The sequence below is a fragment of the Octopus sinensis genome, linkage group LG6, assembly GCF_006345805.1.
Source record: "Octopus sinensis linkage group LG6, ASM634580v1, whole genome shotgun sequence".
Classification (NCBI taxonomy): domain Eukaryota; kingdom Metazoa; phylum Mollusca; class Cephalopoda; order Octopoda; family Octopodidae; genus Octopus; species Octopus sinensis.
This window is the reverse complement of record NC_043002.1, coordinates 78,097,049-78,115,279: the sequence shown is the minus strand read 5'-3', so window position 1 is coordinate 78,115,279 and position 18,231 is coordinate 78,097,049. Positions and strand designations below refer to the sequence as shown.

General features: G+C 33.9%; 1 protein-coding gene across 28 annotated transcripts in view; it reads right to left on the bottom strand.

Moving 5' to 3' along the window:
* The window catches only part of LOC115213074 (LIM and SH3 domain protein 1), a 170,360-nt gene that overhangs the window by 83,448 nt on the left and 68,681 nt on the right, over window positions 1–18,231 (bottom strand). For all 28 annotated transcript variants that reach the window (XM_036504051.1, XM_036504052.1, XM_036504055.1 and 25 more), the window contains exon 2: window positions 17,909–18,003. In XM_036504051.1, the coding sequence (XP_036359944.1) occupies window positions 17,909–18,003 (95 nt within the window). The remainder of the gene's footprint in view (window positions 1–17,908; window positions 18,004–18,231) is intronic.

Sequence of the window (18,231 nt, the reverse complement as noted above, 5' to 3'; positions counted from 1 at the left end):
ATTATTATGCACAATTCTTAAAACCAGATTTTGTATGTTAGAAGCAGTAGCAGTCCATGTCAAAAAGGTTAAGCCTATCTTCACAATACTTATTTGAGCAGGAGTATATTTGCTGGAGCAACTGATTTTTCAGTTAAATGTCTTCCCTGTTGTTAATAACCATTCAACTGTGAAACAGATGTAAACTGTTTTTGTTCAGTGCTTTACTCAGGGTACAATACAATGAAGTTATGATCTCATCGGTAACCATATGGCTGTGTGGTAAAGAAGATCCCTTTGCAACCATATAGATTCAGGCTCAGTCTGCACAACACCTTGGGCAACTGTCTTCTACTATGGCCCCAAGTCTTGTGAGTGAATTTGGTAGATAGAAACTGTATGGAAGTCCATCATATATATATATATATATATATATATATATATATATATATATATATATATATCTGTGGGTGGGTGGGGGTTCTCCCAACCACCATTTAACAACCAGTGCTAGTTTATGTTCTTGTAACTTAGATTGACAAACAAGAATACTTGGATCAATTTGTTTGAATAAACCCTTTAAGTTGGTGCCCCAGCATAGCTGCAGTCCAATAGCCAGAACAAATAAAAAGGTAAAGAAGATAAAATGGTCATGTGCATGGTTTATCAAGTGCTGATATAGGCAACCAGACACTGGCATTTATTTTATTTTATTGAACACCTATACAATATATGGAGGCAGAGTTTCAAGACATTGAAATACTAATGAGTTTAATCCCAAAGCATACTCAGTTCCCAGTGAAGCAACTTCTAGTTCTTTTCTTAAGACTCAAGTCAAAACTACAGCCAGCAATAGACAGGAGTTATTTTCCCTAATCATTATTGATTGTTGACTATGAAATAAGTATTTATTATCTCAAGGTAGTAGAAACAAAATCTTCCTTCGTTGTTTAGTGTTTTTGATCTCTATTTTAGTGACATAAATCAACCTTCACTGTCATCCTTCCTGGGTCTCTAAAATAAGTAGCAGTAATAAACAAGAAAACAAAGCTAAAAAAATAATTTCATATCAAAGCAAAAAGCATTTTATAGTCTATGCTGTTGAACACTGCTGTTCTCAGTTAATCAAGTCTACCAGAAAAAGGTTTCAATATACTTAATAGGGGAGAAGTCATGACAGTCACAACTTCCCATTATTCTTCTCTAAAAATCTGAAACATTGTAAAAAGTGGGGAAATAAATAAATACTACCAAAACTTGCAGGACCAGTAATTCTCAAACATTTTAAGTTCATTTCATCTTTTACACTTTCTTCCAATGACACCTCCCCTCCACCTCAATATTCTTGCATTAATCCATTCATTGTCAGCTGATTTAATCAATTACTTGAGATTTCATAATGAAAGAAATTTATAAATGAAGGACCAGTCCTATTTACCTTCAGAAGAAACAAGTGCAATCCAGCTCTAACAAACAACAGTAGCAAGCTATTTCTAGCCCTCAATACCTACTTTCAGCTATTTGAGAGTTTTCTTAGTCACAGATATAACTCAATGCCAGTAACAGGATAGACCCAACAATCTTTGCTATTCATTATTGTACTAACTCAGCTAGTCACATTCTCTGCAGAAGATTTGAAAGGAGTACCAAAACATCTAATGCCTATTTGGGAACACCTTCACTTGTAATTCCTCCTTAACACTTTAGCAGTTAAACAGGCTATAATCTGGCCAAAAACTTTGACCAGTTTTACGTTCAAACTAACAAAATCCAACTCACACCTGCCTTACAATGTCATGCTAAAAATTTATCACATCATTGAAATCTCAAAACTATTAGATAATGTGAGATTAATTCAAAACAATGTGAATAAATAAATAAGCATTACATTTGACAGAGTAATCTGAATTGTAAAGGGTTAATCAGTCCCAAGTTCCACTTAGGGAGATCACTTTTAAACTTCATAAAAAAAAAAATACACATTATAAAGCTGATTGACATCTTACCACAAATCACTATAACATTTCAACCACTACCAAATAATCTTCTCTCTCTCTCTTTTACTGCTACTACAACAGTCTCTGCTGTATTTTTTTTTTTTACTTTATACCACCATCACTACCACCAAGACTTCACTTGATACATTTTGCCTCTTCTCTTCCATACATCATCTCTACTAATTTTCTGTTTAAAATCCACACCACCATATTAAACAGTTCCCCCAATTCCCTTTTCCCATAAGCTTCCCTTTTATAACATCCATTCACATCCTCATTTTCCCACCAATCACAACATTGCATCAGTTCAAACTCAGTAGTCACCTCATCCAATTAGCCTTCTCCCACCAACGCCTCCACTTTAGAAAAGAAAAGAAAGAAAAAAGATCAAACCAACACAAAAAAATTTAAACTAAACTACATGTAAGTGTGTATCCACCAGTCCATTCAAACCTAAACTAAATATGGATATTACTGAGACATGTTACCAAAATATGTTTTCAATTTTTACTTTTCCACAATTTTCTTACCATATATACAATGGAAATTAGAACAGTAATGTTTATATCTTATTATTTTAATCTTAGCTCGCTCTCTCTCTCTCATGCAAAGAAAGAGAGAGTGCTTTTCAAACAACTTCCTACATAACTGCTCACATCTTGACCTGTGACATACAAACATACTTTTGTCACAAAAACTGAAGGGGAAAGGACAGAATAAAAGTTTGTAAAACACCTCATATTTAGTTGAGGTTTTTTATTTTTTGTTTTGTTTCTTTCTTTTTACTCCACATTAGCAGCTAAAAGATAAAATAGGAATTTGAAATCTGATGAAGGACTTCTACTATACTAAGGACTTAATACATTCTTCCAGTCCAATACAAAAAAAGTTTACATTTGCAAATAAAAAGATAAGTGAAAATTGCTTTAAAGAAAAGTGAAACAAAATAAAATGAACCGCATATGTCTACCAGCTTAAAAATACATTAAAACTAAACTCTGTCTCATTAATATACATCAGCTGTGGCAAGCAGAGCAGATCAAGAGGTAAAATCTTGGCGAGTTGAATATACAATCTAGTTTCAATTCCCAGTTGAGGGCCATTTCTCATCACTTATATTGCTCATAAGCTTCAGAATGATATAAGCTTGACAGCACTCCATTTTTTCCCTTGCTTATCAGTATAGGATTTAATATCTGATTCACAGCAACCAATACCATGCATGAGATGCCAAATATTAATTGGTACCATATATTATTAATATTAGTAGGCAACCATAACTAGATTCTGTTAGAAGAACAACAACAAAAACAGTGGCTTCAAATTTTGGTACATAACCAGAAGATTTTGAGGGGATGGGAAGTCAATTACATCAACCCAGCACTTGACTGGTACTTATTTTATTGACTCTGGAAGGGATGAAAGACAAAGTCAACCTTGGTAGAAATTGAACTCAAAATGCAAAGGCAGACTAAATGCTGCTAAGCATTTTATTTGGCATGCTAATGTTTCTGCCAGTTCACTGCCTTCAATAATGATGATGGACCCTTTGAAGATAACGTATAAGCGTTCAACTTTTTGCCGAATGACCTGCACAAATGATTTGTTTATAGTGATCAAATGTTCAGGCTGTACATTAGCTCACTCTCCATCACAGTGTACAACACGTCAGGTGTCAAAGTGATCGCAGAGAGCAATGTGAGTTGAAGCATTTTACTGAAGAACACAATGCACCACCAAGTCTAGGAATTGAAATCATGAATGCAATACCCTAACCATTATGCCATGTGCCCTGACGCCAAACAAATACAAAAATCACCAAGATAGAGTAGAACAGTATTTACATTGGAAAATATGTAAACACTACAAAATCAGCACTCCCGCTTACTGGTATGAACATCATCCTGAGCCAGTCATTGAAGACAAAAATTTCACTATCCTCTGAGATTTTCCAGTCAACACTGACAGAACAATTCAATCATAAAAGACAGGGAAGAAAAGACTTGTACACTAATAGATATAAGTGTTCCCACTAGTAATAATATATCTGTAAAAGGATTTGACAAACTAAGTAAATATAAGGGCCTGGAAATTGAAATACAAAAGATATAGCATCTTAAAACGAGAACTGTTCCTGTTATTGTGGGTGTCCTTGGTATGATAAGAAAGGGATGTCAGAAACATCTAGATAATATCCCAGGAGAACCATGTCTCAGAGAAATCCAAAAGATTGTGCTGACAAATACTACCCACATCCTTAGAAGAACCCTATCAATTTTAATGTATGTGTTGTATTACATGAAGATATTTTGCTACTGCCCCTACCACTTGTCCTCCCCAAGCTTTCAATCATACTGTAACATTTTTTATCCTTCATTTGCTCTAGAATGCTGGTTGTGTCTCAGCAAGTGATTGTAACAAACATGCAGATTAAAAGTAAATAATAATAATAATAATAAAATACAACAAATCCAAGAATTAGACGTACTGGAAACAAGCACAGAAAAAGCTAAGAGTATGAAAACCCATGCTAAAACTGCTGCCTTAGATATTCTTACTGATAAATGGCAAGAAAACCCTCTCAATGGAAAATACACAAAGAAAGCTAATAAAGATGATGTTGACAAAGCCCTTACCCATCAATGGTTAGTGTCCTCTGACTTAAAATTAGAAACAGAAGGATTTATCATAGTAGCCCAAGATCAATGCCTACCTACAAGGAGCTACCAGGCCAACATATTAAAGAATGGCAGTAGCCCAACTTGTCTTGTATGTAAACAACAAAATGAAACCATTGATCATGTCTCCATATGCAGTCTTCTTGCACCTACAGAGTTTCTCAATAGGCATGATAGAGCAGCACAATATATTCACTGGGTAAATTGCAAAAATCTGGACTTGCCCCATGATAAAAACTGGTGGGAATACAAACAACCTCCAGTGCTTGAAAATGATCACATCTCAATCCTTTGGAACTTCAGCATTCAAACTGACAGAAAGATAGATGCAAATAGGCCAGACATCATATTGAAAGACTTCAGACAAAAACCATGCCTCTTCATTGATATGACTGTCCCAAACGATATAAATGCATCTGTCAAGACTTACCAAAAACTGAGCAAGTATAAAGATCTTGAAATAGAAATTGGCAAAATGTGGAACCTCAAGACTAAAACTATGCCTGTTGTTATAGGTGCCCTAGAAATGATACCAAAAGGAACTGATCCCTACCTAGCTCAGATACAAAGAAACCCCAAAATGGCAGAAATTCAAAAGACAGTGCTCATGGGAACTGCCCATATCCTACGTAAAATACTGCCTATGTAACCTCAAATTTGAAAACAAACTTATAATTTTCTTAGGTTTTCTTAAACATTCTCCAGAACAATACTATGAGCAAAACCAAATATATGACACCTTTGGCATAACACAAACTTGAAGTCTCTTGAAGTCTCTGGGTGAAATTTGGAGTCAACTTGTACAAATAAAAAGCAAAAGTTAAAAAAATAAAATAATAATAATTTTTTCTATTATAGGTGCAAGGTCTGAAATTTTAGAGGAAGTGATTAACCAATTGCATCAACCCCAGTGCTCAACTGGTACTTCTTTTATTCACCCCAAAAGGGATGAAAGGCAAAGTTGATCTCAGCAGAATCTGAACTCAGAACATCAAAACACAAAATACTGCTGAGCATTTTGTCCAATGTGCTAATAATTCTGCTAGCTCACCACCATACTACTACTACTACCACCACCACCAACAATAACCCCTTAAAAATTTCTGCCAAAAATCACTGCTCAAGAATCCTTTTCATCATCATCTAGTTCATTTAATATATTTCTAGATATCTTATAATAAAAAATGATTTGTGATTGCTTCAATATGTAACTAAGAGGTTACATATTGAAGCTATCATAAATCAAGTTTTTTTTTTTATTGGATACAAAAATAAAAAGAGCAGTCCAAATAACTTTACCAAGTATAAAACTTGGCTGAATGCACTGAATATTTATGTACAGTACATTGTAAACACTGTACATTTACTGTACAGTGTTTTTACAATGTTATAACCTCAGTTCAATTTATGGCAAAGTTCTTAAACAATTTATGACGAAAAAATAACTGACGGTGTGACATCTCCAACATCACCCTTCCCTTTCACCTACACTCTGCTCGTCTCTCTCTCTCTCTCATCCTCATTATTCTAACTCTCTTTCTCAGTTTTGAGGTACATACTTAAGTGTCCACACGAGAACTGCATGTACCTCATGTACTCTAGCTATATTCCTACTGGCCATTTGGTACTAACATCCATCATTCACTCACACTATAAATCCACCTCTTGCTATCCATCACTCTCTCAACCTTATTCTGTTTAGTACTGGTGCCACAATAAAATGCACCCAGTTTACTCTGCTGAGGGATGTGAAAACCCTTTTGTCTTGTTGAAGACATAACCTTTGTTACAATAGTGCCACACAAAAAAATGCACCCAGTGCACTCTGTAAAGAGATTAACACTAGAAAAGGCATCTAGCCATAGAAACCAGACCAAAAGTGAAACTTATGAGTTAGATGCAGTCCCTTGGCCCGTATTGGAGAACAGAAATGACCGGCCCAATCCATGACAGCAAGGAAAGCAAACATATAATGATAAGAACGATGATTTATAAACCTAACATTCCAAGTAGTTGCTCTTTGATTTTACACTAACAGTGTCTCTCTCTTCCTCACTCTCAGACAAAGAACATGGGTCCAAAAACTAAGTTCCACTACAGTGCAGAGGGAAGACTAATTATTACTGGCACAAACCATTTCTAATTTCCTAGGACTACATTTGTATTTGTTTTTTTTTTAAAGGCAATGAAGGTTAAGGAAGACATTTTAATCTTGTAGGAGACAACCTCTTTAGTGGCAGTAGTATGATAAAATGAACGTGGCCCATGCAGTAAAAAAACTGTGGCAAGAAGGAAGACACAAACAAAGCATAGAAGAGACTCTTTGGCTCAGTTGCAGACAACTGCTCAAGTGCAACAACGATGTGCAGTTTTCTCTTACCATGTGTGGTAGATGATGAAGGATGAGCAATAAGATACTGTAAGATCTGTCCAATCCCTGCCAGCATGGAAAAGGGGGTTCTCGTTCACCATGTTTTTCAAATAACTTTATGAAAATATTAGTTTTTATCAGAACTGGGTATTTTATCAGTCCCCAAAGGAATGCAAGTCCTATGTGGCACTGTAGCTCATTGAAGTGTAAATGAAAAAAGCCTGCTCTACAAACAACGCTCTTTTTATGTAATATATAAGATAGAGTTGATGTTTGATAAGACAGGTTATGGATTCTGAGTCATGCAGTAGAAGTTAGTTAAGAAACAAAAAGTAAACAAATCATTCAATATAGCCTTCTACCATCTGTATAAACTTAATGATAAGTTAATAAAAGAAACTCCTTTCAGCTACTTGTCTAGAAGTAGTGACCAAATCCCCATGAAATTACATCCTATCATTTTAAAAAAAAGGAAGTATATATCAGATATTGTAATCCTAAATACGCTATGGACGAAATATGTGAAAGTCATGGATGGAATGTCTTTGATCACTGGTCTCCTCTGTTAGGCTAACCTGCAGCTCATCAAAAACAACATTTCTAAGTAAACTTCAAAGTGTTAAAAAGGAACAGATGAAGAATTACCCAATTAAATTGGTAATAATTTCATTGATGTAAATTTTCTGGAATGATTCACTTGGAGTCGATTACACACAATAAATCATACAAATAACAAAAGATACATAACTATGTAACTATATAACGTAACAAATAGAAACTAGTTTCTCTTTTATCTCTGCTACAATCTGAAACTCAAATTATATATCTTCCATGACCATGCTAATCCATATTTGTAAGAAACCCAATTAAGTAAACATGGTGATTTATAATAGTTTCTTTCATCTATAGAATGGCTCTCAAGTTTTAGAAGAGACTTACTTGAGTGTTTAACCTGGTATACACACACACACACACACTATGTAATATACTGTAACCTAGATCAATGAAATATCTCATTACAATACTATTTACAAATGGTACCCTTGAATCGTCAGGTGATATGCTGTGCATGAGAAGACCTACTGAGTCAAGTAAAATCAAAATCAAAATCATAGTTGTGGCTAATACCATACTGGTGGCACATAATAAGCACCATTCAAGTGTAGGTCAGTGCCAGTGCCACCTGACTGGCTCTCCATGCCGGTGGCACGTAAAAAGCATCATCCAAACGTGGTCGATGCCAGTGCCACCCAGCTGACTCCTGTGCCGCTGGTACATAAAAAGCACCATCCAAACATCATCAATGCCAGTGCTGCTTGACTGACTTCCGTGCCGGTGACACATTAAAAGCACCCACTACACTCAGAGTGGTTGGAATTAGGAAGGGTATCCAGCTGTAGAAACCTTGCCAAATCAGAATGGAGCCTACTGGCTTGCCACTCCTCAGTCAAACCGTCCAACCCATGCCAGCATGGAAAACGGACGTTAAACAGTGATGATGATGATGATTCATGGATTCTGAACTGCTAAGTTATATCAGGACAAACTACCTGTTTAATACAAATTGAGCAAAATGCAGGACTTGGACTGAGATAAAGGTGAGTAACTACATGTTTGAACTCTCAGTGTCCTTCTCTACTCTCTAACTAGGCAAAGAAATGTTTTATTAATTTAGTAATTGTATAACCTTGCTTCAGGAAATTTCAAAACTAGAATAAAATTAAATCTTAATTTGTTTGTTGAAATCTATAATTTAAAGTGAAGTATTTTTTCTGCTTTAATTTCATAAAATAGGTTTAATTAAAGCAATGTTTGCAATTTAGTTAATATAAGAAGTCAAAAAGTAAAATCAGCTTTGTTCTGAAATACCTTCAGCCGGTAGAAAAAAATCATTAAAAATAAAGACCTCGTAAATTGCGCACTGTCATTTAACTAATTAAGCACAATTTTGGTTCCGAATACTTCCAATGATTCAGAAATTCCATAAGAAGTACAATACACACCAATTCTGAATTTCTGATAATTGCAATTTTAATAGACAACTAAACCAACAATTAAAACCAGTGATAATTTGGGAATAGCTGTGTTAGGAAGAGCATCCATAGAAACCATACTTAATTTAAAAACACACACGCAAGATGTGGTAGCCCTATTCATGAAGACACTAATGCTGAATAAAAACTGGCTTTGACTGCGGTGACCTGTCCAACCCATGCCAGCATGGAAAACAGACATAAAATGACAATGAAACGAGTAGTAATCATCTACATTCTGCAAAGTTGTTTTCTTTTATAATAAATAAATAACTAAAACTAGTAGCATAGGTTGTTTCATGAAGCCTAAAAGCCATAAAAGATAATTTCATCTCAGACAATTGGCTCCTGAGGTGTTTACCATACATTAATAATTATGCTATAATTTGATCAAAATAGCAGCATAAGTTGCCTTACTGAAAAGAAGTGATGAGCCATTTAAAATGCCAAATAATTATACACGATAAATTCTTAACGAAGCAAGTTAAATAAACAGCATTAGATATCTACCTATAAACCGATTTCAAAAGTATGATAATTATAAGTTTAAAAGAGACTTAACGTTATATGCAATAACTCCAAAGGAAACCTATTAAATCATTAAAGAAAAAAAAGGTAAGTAAATAACCAAAGTGAAGACTACTTTCAATAATGGCTTACTAGCTTACCAAGAGTTATCATTTACAGCCGAAACTTTAAAATAGAGGCATTTTGTCCATCTTTGTTCTGAGTTCAAATTCGGTCAAGCTGAACTTTGTTTTTCATCCATTTGAGATCGATAAAATAAGTACCAGTTGAGTACTGGGGCCAAAGTAATCAACTAATCCCATCCCATGAAATTGCTGGCCTTGTACCAAAATTTGAAACCATTATACAGAGCTGTTGCATAATTCTTGCTAGAACAATATTCCAGTAGCTCCAGTATCAATAACAAAGTCAAAATTATATTTTAGTTAAAAACCAGAAAAGGAATAATTGTTTTCCAGTTATAGTATTTTTCTGAAGAAAATCATTTTCTCTGCAGCTGACATTTTACCAGAAACAAGACAATTTGCTTATTTAAGATATTTCCACCAGACATCACAGAGAATAATTAGACTTATTACAGACAGCAGCAACAACACTCAAATGTCATCTCAATCTGTTCCCAAAGGGTTTCTCAATTCATCTTTGAAACTTACTCTTGCCAATAGACAAATGCTGTTGTAAAGATTCCTAAAGTGGGTAAGGTCAATTTTAACCTATCATGTTCCATTATCATTGTTGATTCAATGTCCACTTTTCCATGCTTGCATTGGTTGTACAGAATTAGCTGAGGAAAATTTTTCTACAGGTGGATACCCTTCCTATCACCAAACCTCATCTATTTCCAAGTAAGGTAATAATATTTCCTAACGACCAGACATGTTTCAAGGGAAGATTGGAAATGAAAGACACTTCTTGCATAATAGTGACACTCATTTACAACTATCAAGCAATGTCAAGGCAAACAGATAGTAATACACACGCACATATGCTCTCTCTCTCTCTCTCACACACACACACACACACACACAAAACGGGCTTCTTTCAGTTTCTGCCTACTAAGTCTATTCAAAAAACTTTGGTTGGCCTGGGACTATAGGAGAAAATAGTTGCCCAGCATGCCACACAGTGGGACTGAAACTAAAATCACATAGCTGAAAAACAAACTTCTTACCACACAGCCACACTATTAAAAAAATTCATCACAAGACATCAATACATGTCACATATTACAATCAGCGGTTTTTGAGATGACTGTTGGAGATCATTACACTTCACCGACCAGAAATATGGAGGTAACAAGAATGCTTAGTAAAATTGATGTTACTATGATTAAAATATCTTGAACAGAAACATGATGCCTAGAGTTGGGTAATAATTCACAACACGAGAGCAAATGATGATGATAGCAATTTCTTAATTAGTATGATATCTTAATCATGATAATTTCCTATTTTCCACATAGACATTCTCCTATTCTCATGCTTTTCACAACGGTGTTTAGTAAAGTTTAATAGAACTCTGATTTTGCTTTGAATTTACTGCTATATCACACACCTTACACAACATACCATAATTAAAACATCTATATGTTAGAAATTATTTTTCACAGTTCTTCCAATAAAGATAAAATTATTGCACATTAATCTAGGAAATTTAATAAAGATTTAAAAAATAACTATGAATCTTAAAATAATTCTTAAAAAACCTTCCCTCCGTATCTTCAAAAATGTTTATATTTTATTCAATCTTTAGAACATTTCTCTACTTGCAAAGGGGTTGCTTAGATTCTTTAAGAGACAATAATAACAACAACAACTCTGAGTAGTAAGATAGCAGGAAGAAATTAAATTTTAGGAATTCTTAACAAGAGACAACAAAAAAATTGTTTACTTTCTATAGCCAGCTCAGTTTAAGATTCATAACTTTAATAAAGGATTACAGACTTAAAAGACAAGTTGATGCTATTTTCTTATCTAAAAAGAGGGAAAATGTGCTTGAAACTAATTTTAAAGGTACTCGATAAAGAAACAACAAAAGATGCCAAAACTTTGGAAATAGAATTAGTTAATGCTCTCTAAAGTCAACATAATCAATGGAAGTGCTGAATAGCATCTCCCTGGCAAAACAATGAATGATTAGCAGTGTTTAGAGTGCATTCAAAAAAGAGTTTTTCCCCTCCTTTAACTGACCAAGGCAATAGGGTGTTGGACTACTATTATAGGAGTTTATCTCTTATCATACTTGCATCGTTTGTAGGAAAAGAGCTGCAACTTTGAATGCCAATTCACACACTTGTAAAATAGTTACCAGGAAGAAGTACAGTTCACTTCAATATGAAACATCTGATCTATTTAGTCATGCATTTTTGGTATATCACAATACTTAATTTTGATGATGACTCGGCTGTTAGGACAACTTGTCCCACTTTTCCATTGTCCCAACAGTATTTTGGATTTATGAGACTCATCATTACTATTCATTTACACACATGATGAGCAAGTGAGAACCTTAATATCAGGAGTTCTCAACCATTTTTTATCTATGGATCCTTTTTGATTGTTATTTTATTCTGATATGATGTTTAAAAACTGGTTTTATAGAAACTTCTTTCAAAATTCCTATTTTGTTTTTCACACATTAACTTGTGTAGGTTGAATTATGTAAAATGTTAGAGAAAGAAACCTAGCTGTTTCTTGCAATACATGCCGATACATACATCTAAATCGAAATTTTTTCAGAGGCCCTATTGTGGATCCCTAATTTATTATGTTGTTGTGTGGACCCCCAAAAGTCTTATATGGACCACAGTTGAGAACCACTGTTTTACATGATCAATTGACTTGCTAGAAATAACAGCCAAATCTTTCTAAAATGACACCCTACCAACTTGAAAAGGGACAGACACATTTATGCAATGCCTAAGATAATGACAGGATGGTCATGGCCAGCATGTCTTTGATCATAATCTGCTCAGTCAACCCTGTTTTGGAGCTAAACAATAACAACCTGATGACAACGAGGCTTACGATTTTACTCCTCAAGTTATCAAAATTAGAACTAGTTTTACAATACAGAATATTTTGTAGGATGCTCTGTAAAGAATTACATGGGTAATGGTTATTTCAAGGGTTAATACCAATTACCATATAAGCATCTGTTGAAAGCATCACCCCAACCCCTGCCAACAATGATGTTTGGTTGGCTCTTTCATTCATGCTCAATTAAATTAAACATCAAATTCATATTTACTCAACGTTCTTTTCTATTTCATTATTTACTGCCAGACACCAGAACCAATTCGTATATTTTTTATTAACTCCATTTTCATTCATCTAAAGTAATTGTATCAATACAGAATGGTATTTCTAACTTAGCTAGTGTGTGAAAATGTAGTTGTGTAGCAGACTCCTGTCACTAATTTGTTTTTATAGCCTCAGTTCAGACTTAACAAGCAGAACTTATGATCAAAAGCATTCCTGCTTTGAAAACCTCATTTTTTTTTTGTACATCCAGACTTATATTGTCCAATGTGTCCTTGCAGTAAAATTGTAGAATATGATTTAAGGGAGATTTGACTATTATTTCTAGCAGGACAAGCAACTATATATAAAGCAAGGTTTAGTAAATATCTCATATCACCAACCATTTCATGGAATCATTGATAACTTTTAAAACTCCCATAGCAAAGTTCTAAAATAAAATTTTTTAAATATAATAAAAAACTTCTTGATTTACGAACAATTCTTTCATCCTTTTGTGTCATCAGTAGTAGTAGTATAACAGCGCATTGCTGCATCCACCATTTGTTGGTGAATCCCTATTCCTGGCAAATGACACCTCTAGACCACTCAGGTGACAATCCTCCAAAACCCATGGCTCTGATTGGGTAGTCATTCCTGGTGAGGGTTTTACAAGGTCAGAGTGCAAATCCTACCTTAACCTCTTTTAGTTGCTTTTTATGGCTTTTTGACAAGCTGGTCCCCACACAGCATGTGTGTGCATGCGTGTGTGCGTGCGTGCATGCATGTGTGTGTCATTACTGCTTTTTAATAAGTAAATTTAAAATAGACAATGAAAAATATTTTCTGAAACTGATAAAGAACAATAAAAATTCAGTCATATTCATAATAATTTAATACATTTAAACTTCAAAATCATTACAGGTGTTTATCAACCCCTTGGAGAGCCACAAGAACCCCAGAGGCCAATACAAATCACTTTGCTGGCCCCTGATGTAGAGACTCCCTTGTTGGCTCATAGGCTGTAGGTTAAACTAAATATGATCCACAGATCAAGTGCCCTATATAACACACACAGTCTAACCCATGCCAGCATGGAAATATACTTTATTATAGGGAGGACAGTTTGACAGTCTGGGCATGTATTTTCTTTCCTCTCTAATCTATTCCCCTAGGTTTACAATAGGAATAAAGTAGTGGTTGCCAAAATGGAGGCAGAGAAGATGAACTTTGTTGGAATACAATAATTACTACTGTTCTTCTGCACTTACTTCTGGTGGTGTGTTTAGTATTAACAAGATTACTAATGCTGTTATTATCTTTATGCATGGTGATTTTTGCATTTGTCTAAATTATGTGAAAAGTACAGTGTTCTTAAGATGATGTTATATGTTTGGACATTTGAGGGTAATTTTACATGTTGTGACAGGAACTATGTGGGTTGGGTTCTGTGTAAATGAATGGTGCATCTTGCATGTCCAAGTGCTCGTTTATTTTGAGTATTTTAGTTTCATTGTCTTTAAACAATGAAATCTGTCATGGATTATACCTGTTTTGTCTGAGCTCTCAAATCTTCTCATAATAAATTACAAACAACACAAAATCGCATGCTTTGCATCATCACAAGCTGTACCCCCCACCCACCCCAGCTTATGCAGCAATATTGTTTAACTGTCAAATGTTCAATTGTTAAAAATTGTACACTGTATTTCATTGTTATTTTTTTTTACGATTCCTATCCAAATCTATATCTCATTTCTATGCATAAAAACATGTATAAAAAAAATAAAATATCTATTAGTTTATTATTATTCTAATCAGAAGGAACATAAAAGTCTATTTTAGCTTGTCTACATGACTGGGCTCTTCACATCATCATTTGCTTTTATTGAACCTTGTGGAAATCAAATATGCTACAGTTAACCAACGGTAAATAAAGAGATAAAATGAAACAAGCAGAATCTACCATTATTTTATCCAGTTGATGGAGCAGCCATATTGAGTTAATATTTGATAGAGATCTTACTCTCTACTAAAGAACTAAATAACAGAAAAGAAACAAAACATTGACAGGCTCAAGTGAACAAGAGTAAAAAAATCAACCTTTTGAATTAATACCACACTTATCCAGATTACAAATGTAATAGGAAAGCTAATAGAAAACAGAAAAGTAGTTTGAATTTTTCAATGAATGAGTTTTCTTCCTCAACACTTCTAAGCATCATTGGCCATGAATTTGAGAGCTATTTTATTATGAAACCATTCTCAGATTTAACCTAATCACACACTGACAACAACATATACATAGATATGCAGTAGCAACAGCACATACACATGTATGCTATTCACTTTTGACTCATAAGTCATTTGAGTTCAAATTTTCTGCAGGATTTGTGAATTTAGAGGCACTCTTAAGTTGACACACTAACATTTAGCAAGCTGATAGAAATAGGAATCAGACCATCTTGGAGCAGTGTCTTATCTTATCCAGAGGGAAAGGTATCTAATCTGTTTAATGGATGTATCTCATTTGTTTAATACATGACTATGGCCAAAGCTAACAATTAAATTCCCTCAAGACTTAATGGACATTTGTTTTCACTCTTATACAATCATCCTACTTGCTTTAAAGAAATGCTACCAATTTTTCCAAAAGATAGATATCTTTTTTAGAAACAAAATTATGATTCTTTAAATTTTTTTAAAATGCTAAGAAACCACAAAAATAAATAAATAAAACACTATGAAGACTGATCTATTGTTAACATCTGGTCAATAGTAGTTTATATCTGAAAGGCATTCTAGATGAGTAGAAACCAGACTTCAAGAAAAAAAAAGGGCAGGTATGTTGATAAAAGATGTATTTAAAAGTTGACTAACAAAGCACAAATGAAGAACTAAACTTTTTTAAAATTAAATTACAGTGAAAGGAATATTTTTACTGATAATAATTATTTGTCAATATTATTTATATTCTTTTCTACTCTAGACACAAGGCCCGACATTTTTGGGGGGAGGGGGCCAGTCAATTAGACTAACCCCAGTATGCAACTGGTACTTAATTTATTGACCACAAAAGGATGAAAGGCAAAGTTGAACTCGGCGGAATTTAAGCTCAGAACATAAAGACAGACAAAATACTGCTAAGCATCTCACCCAGCATGTTAATGCTTCCGTCAGATCACTGCCTTCAATATTATTTATATCGAGCAAGTAATTTCACCTCTGCATCAAGAAATCTAATTTAGATAATCAAATGCTGTGGATGTGGTGAAGACCACATAGGACAAGTTTAATTCTGAAGGATAGAACGATGGTAGACTGCCAAAAGATACAAGATCCCGAGACCAGGAAAATACCTGTAAATAAATATCTCTTTGCACAACAAATACACACCCCAAATACCAAATTTTCCCTTTATGCAAATGCATCAAGAACACCTCAATCCAATTCTGATTAAATAAGGAACCTAGGTTTATTAAGAAATATAAACTAAAACTAAATGTTCTACCACACAATAGAATGAGGAAAAAAAACAGTTTAACCCTTTCGTTACCATATTTGTTTTGAGATGCTCTGTTTCTTTCAATTAATTTTAAATATAACAAAGAATTTAGTAAAATAACTTAGTTATCATTAAGCTAGTGTTAGGAACATAAATTGTGACTAAAGTTTGGTGGAAGATTTTAATTTAAACCTTATAAAAACAAGATATTTGTACTACAGAGCTAGAGGCGGTTTCAGCTGGGTTGGTATCGAAAGGGTTAACTAAAAGCAACTAGATGTAACAAAAATGATAATGGTAAATGAAAAGCTAGAGTAACAGTCTTCCTCTGGAATTTGAAACTAACTTCAAACTATTGTGTAATTACATATTACACTTTTTCAACACTATGTGTTGATGTTGCCCTAAAATTGACCAGCTTTTGGTCAAAATCAGGCCCTCAGGGGAGAAAAAAAAAAACCAAATGCTCAACATACAAGAATGCTGAATGACTGTCATGCAAAAACAAGTGACCAAGACATTTGATAACCAATGATGTCGACAGAAAATCAACCAACCAAATTACTGGAATACTACCAAGCAAAAATAAGTGACCAGAACATTTGATAAACAAATGATGTACTCAGGCAGTCAGTCAACCAGGATGCTAGGCTACAGGTAGATATGAGCAAGTAAACAATCAGGACTTGAATGTATGTCTTATACCCATAGATACAAAGAATATCAGCCTGAAACCTAGATCAAGTTCCACCAAGAAAGCAAACGATGAAAAATTCTCTTCAAACAACACAGCAGAACATGTAAAAAAAAATTTTTTTTTTTTAAATCTTCATATCTAATTAACATAACTTATTGCTTTGAAATCTATTGAACTTTCAATTTTTTTTCATGTAGTATTGCTACAAAATTTATTGAAAATTTGAACTTTCATCATTTTCTATGGTTGTTATTATTTTTATGCATGGTGATTTTTGTATTTGTCTAAATTATGTGAAAAGTACAGTGTTCTTAAGAAACCTATTGAACATTTGATTTTTTTCTTTTGAACAATTTTATTACTATAGAATTTTCTCCAGTACATTCACTTTTTTAACTTCTATTTTCTTTTTCTTTTATTTACCAGTAAAAAAAAAATTGTTGAAACCAGTGTGTTACTTTCATAAATTTCAAAATATGTAATATAAAACTACATGTTTTGAGGCCCAGGTGCATTTTCAACCCCCAAACCTCACGCACGCGCACGCGTGCACACACACGTGTGCACACACATATGTGTGTGTGTGATGGGCTGTTTTCAGTTTCTGTCTACCATATCACTTACTAGGATTTGGTCAGCCCAGAGCTATAGCAGGAGAAACTTATCGAAGGTACTACGCAGTGGGACTGAACCCAGAACCATGCGATCATGGAGTAAACTCCTTACCACACAGCCACACCCGCACCCATATGTTAGAAGGAAATGTCCAAAAGGGTAAGATATCATAGCAAGACCATACTATCTCTGCTACAAATAAGAAGAACTGGATGATAAAATTAGGAACCTGGGCAAAGATGTTTGTTATAGAATAAAATACTTACGCCACACAAAATGGTTTTTTGTCATATCCCTTGTAATTCTTCATATTTAAGGTCATTCCACAGACTTCGCATTTGAAGCAACTTTTGTGCCATACCTGAAAAATATTACATTACATTAGTATTTTTAAAATAATCATATTAGATAAATTATTCTTTGAAATAATGTACAATTGATGAACAAAAACATACATTGAAGTAACAATTAGAAATAAGTATTTAATATCATAAATTATCTGTAACGAACTGTCTGTAAAAATATTTATAAAATATTTCATCAAATATAATAACAAAATAATAGTAAATTACAAACCATTACTAATCAA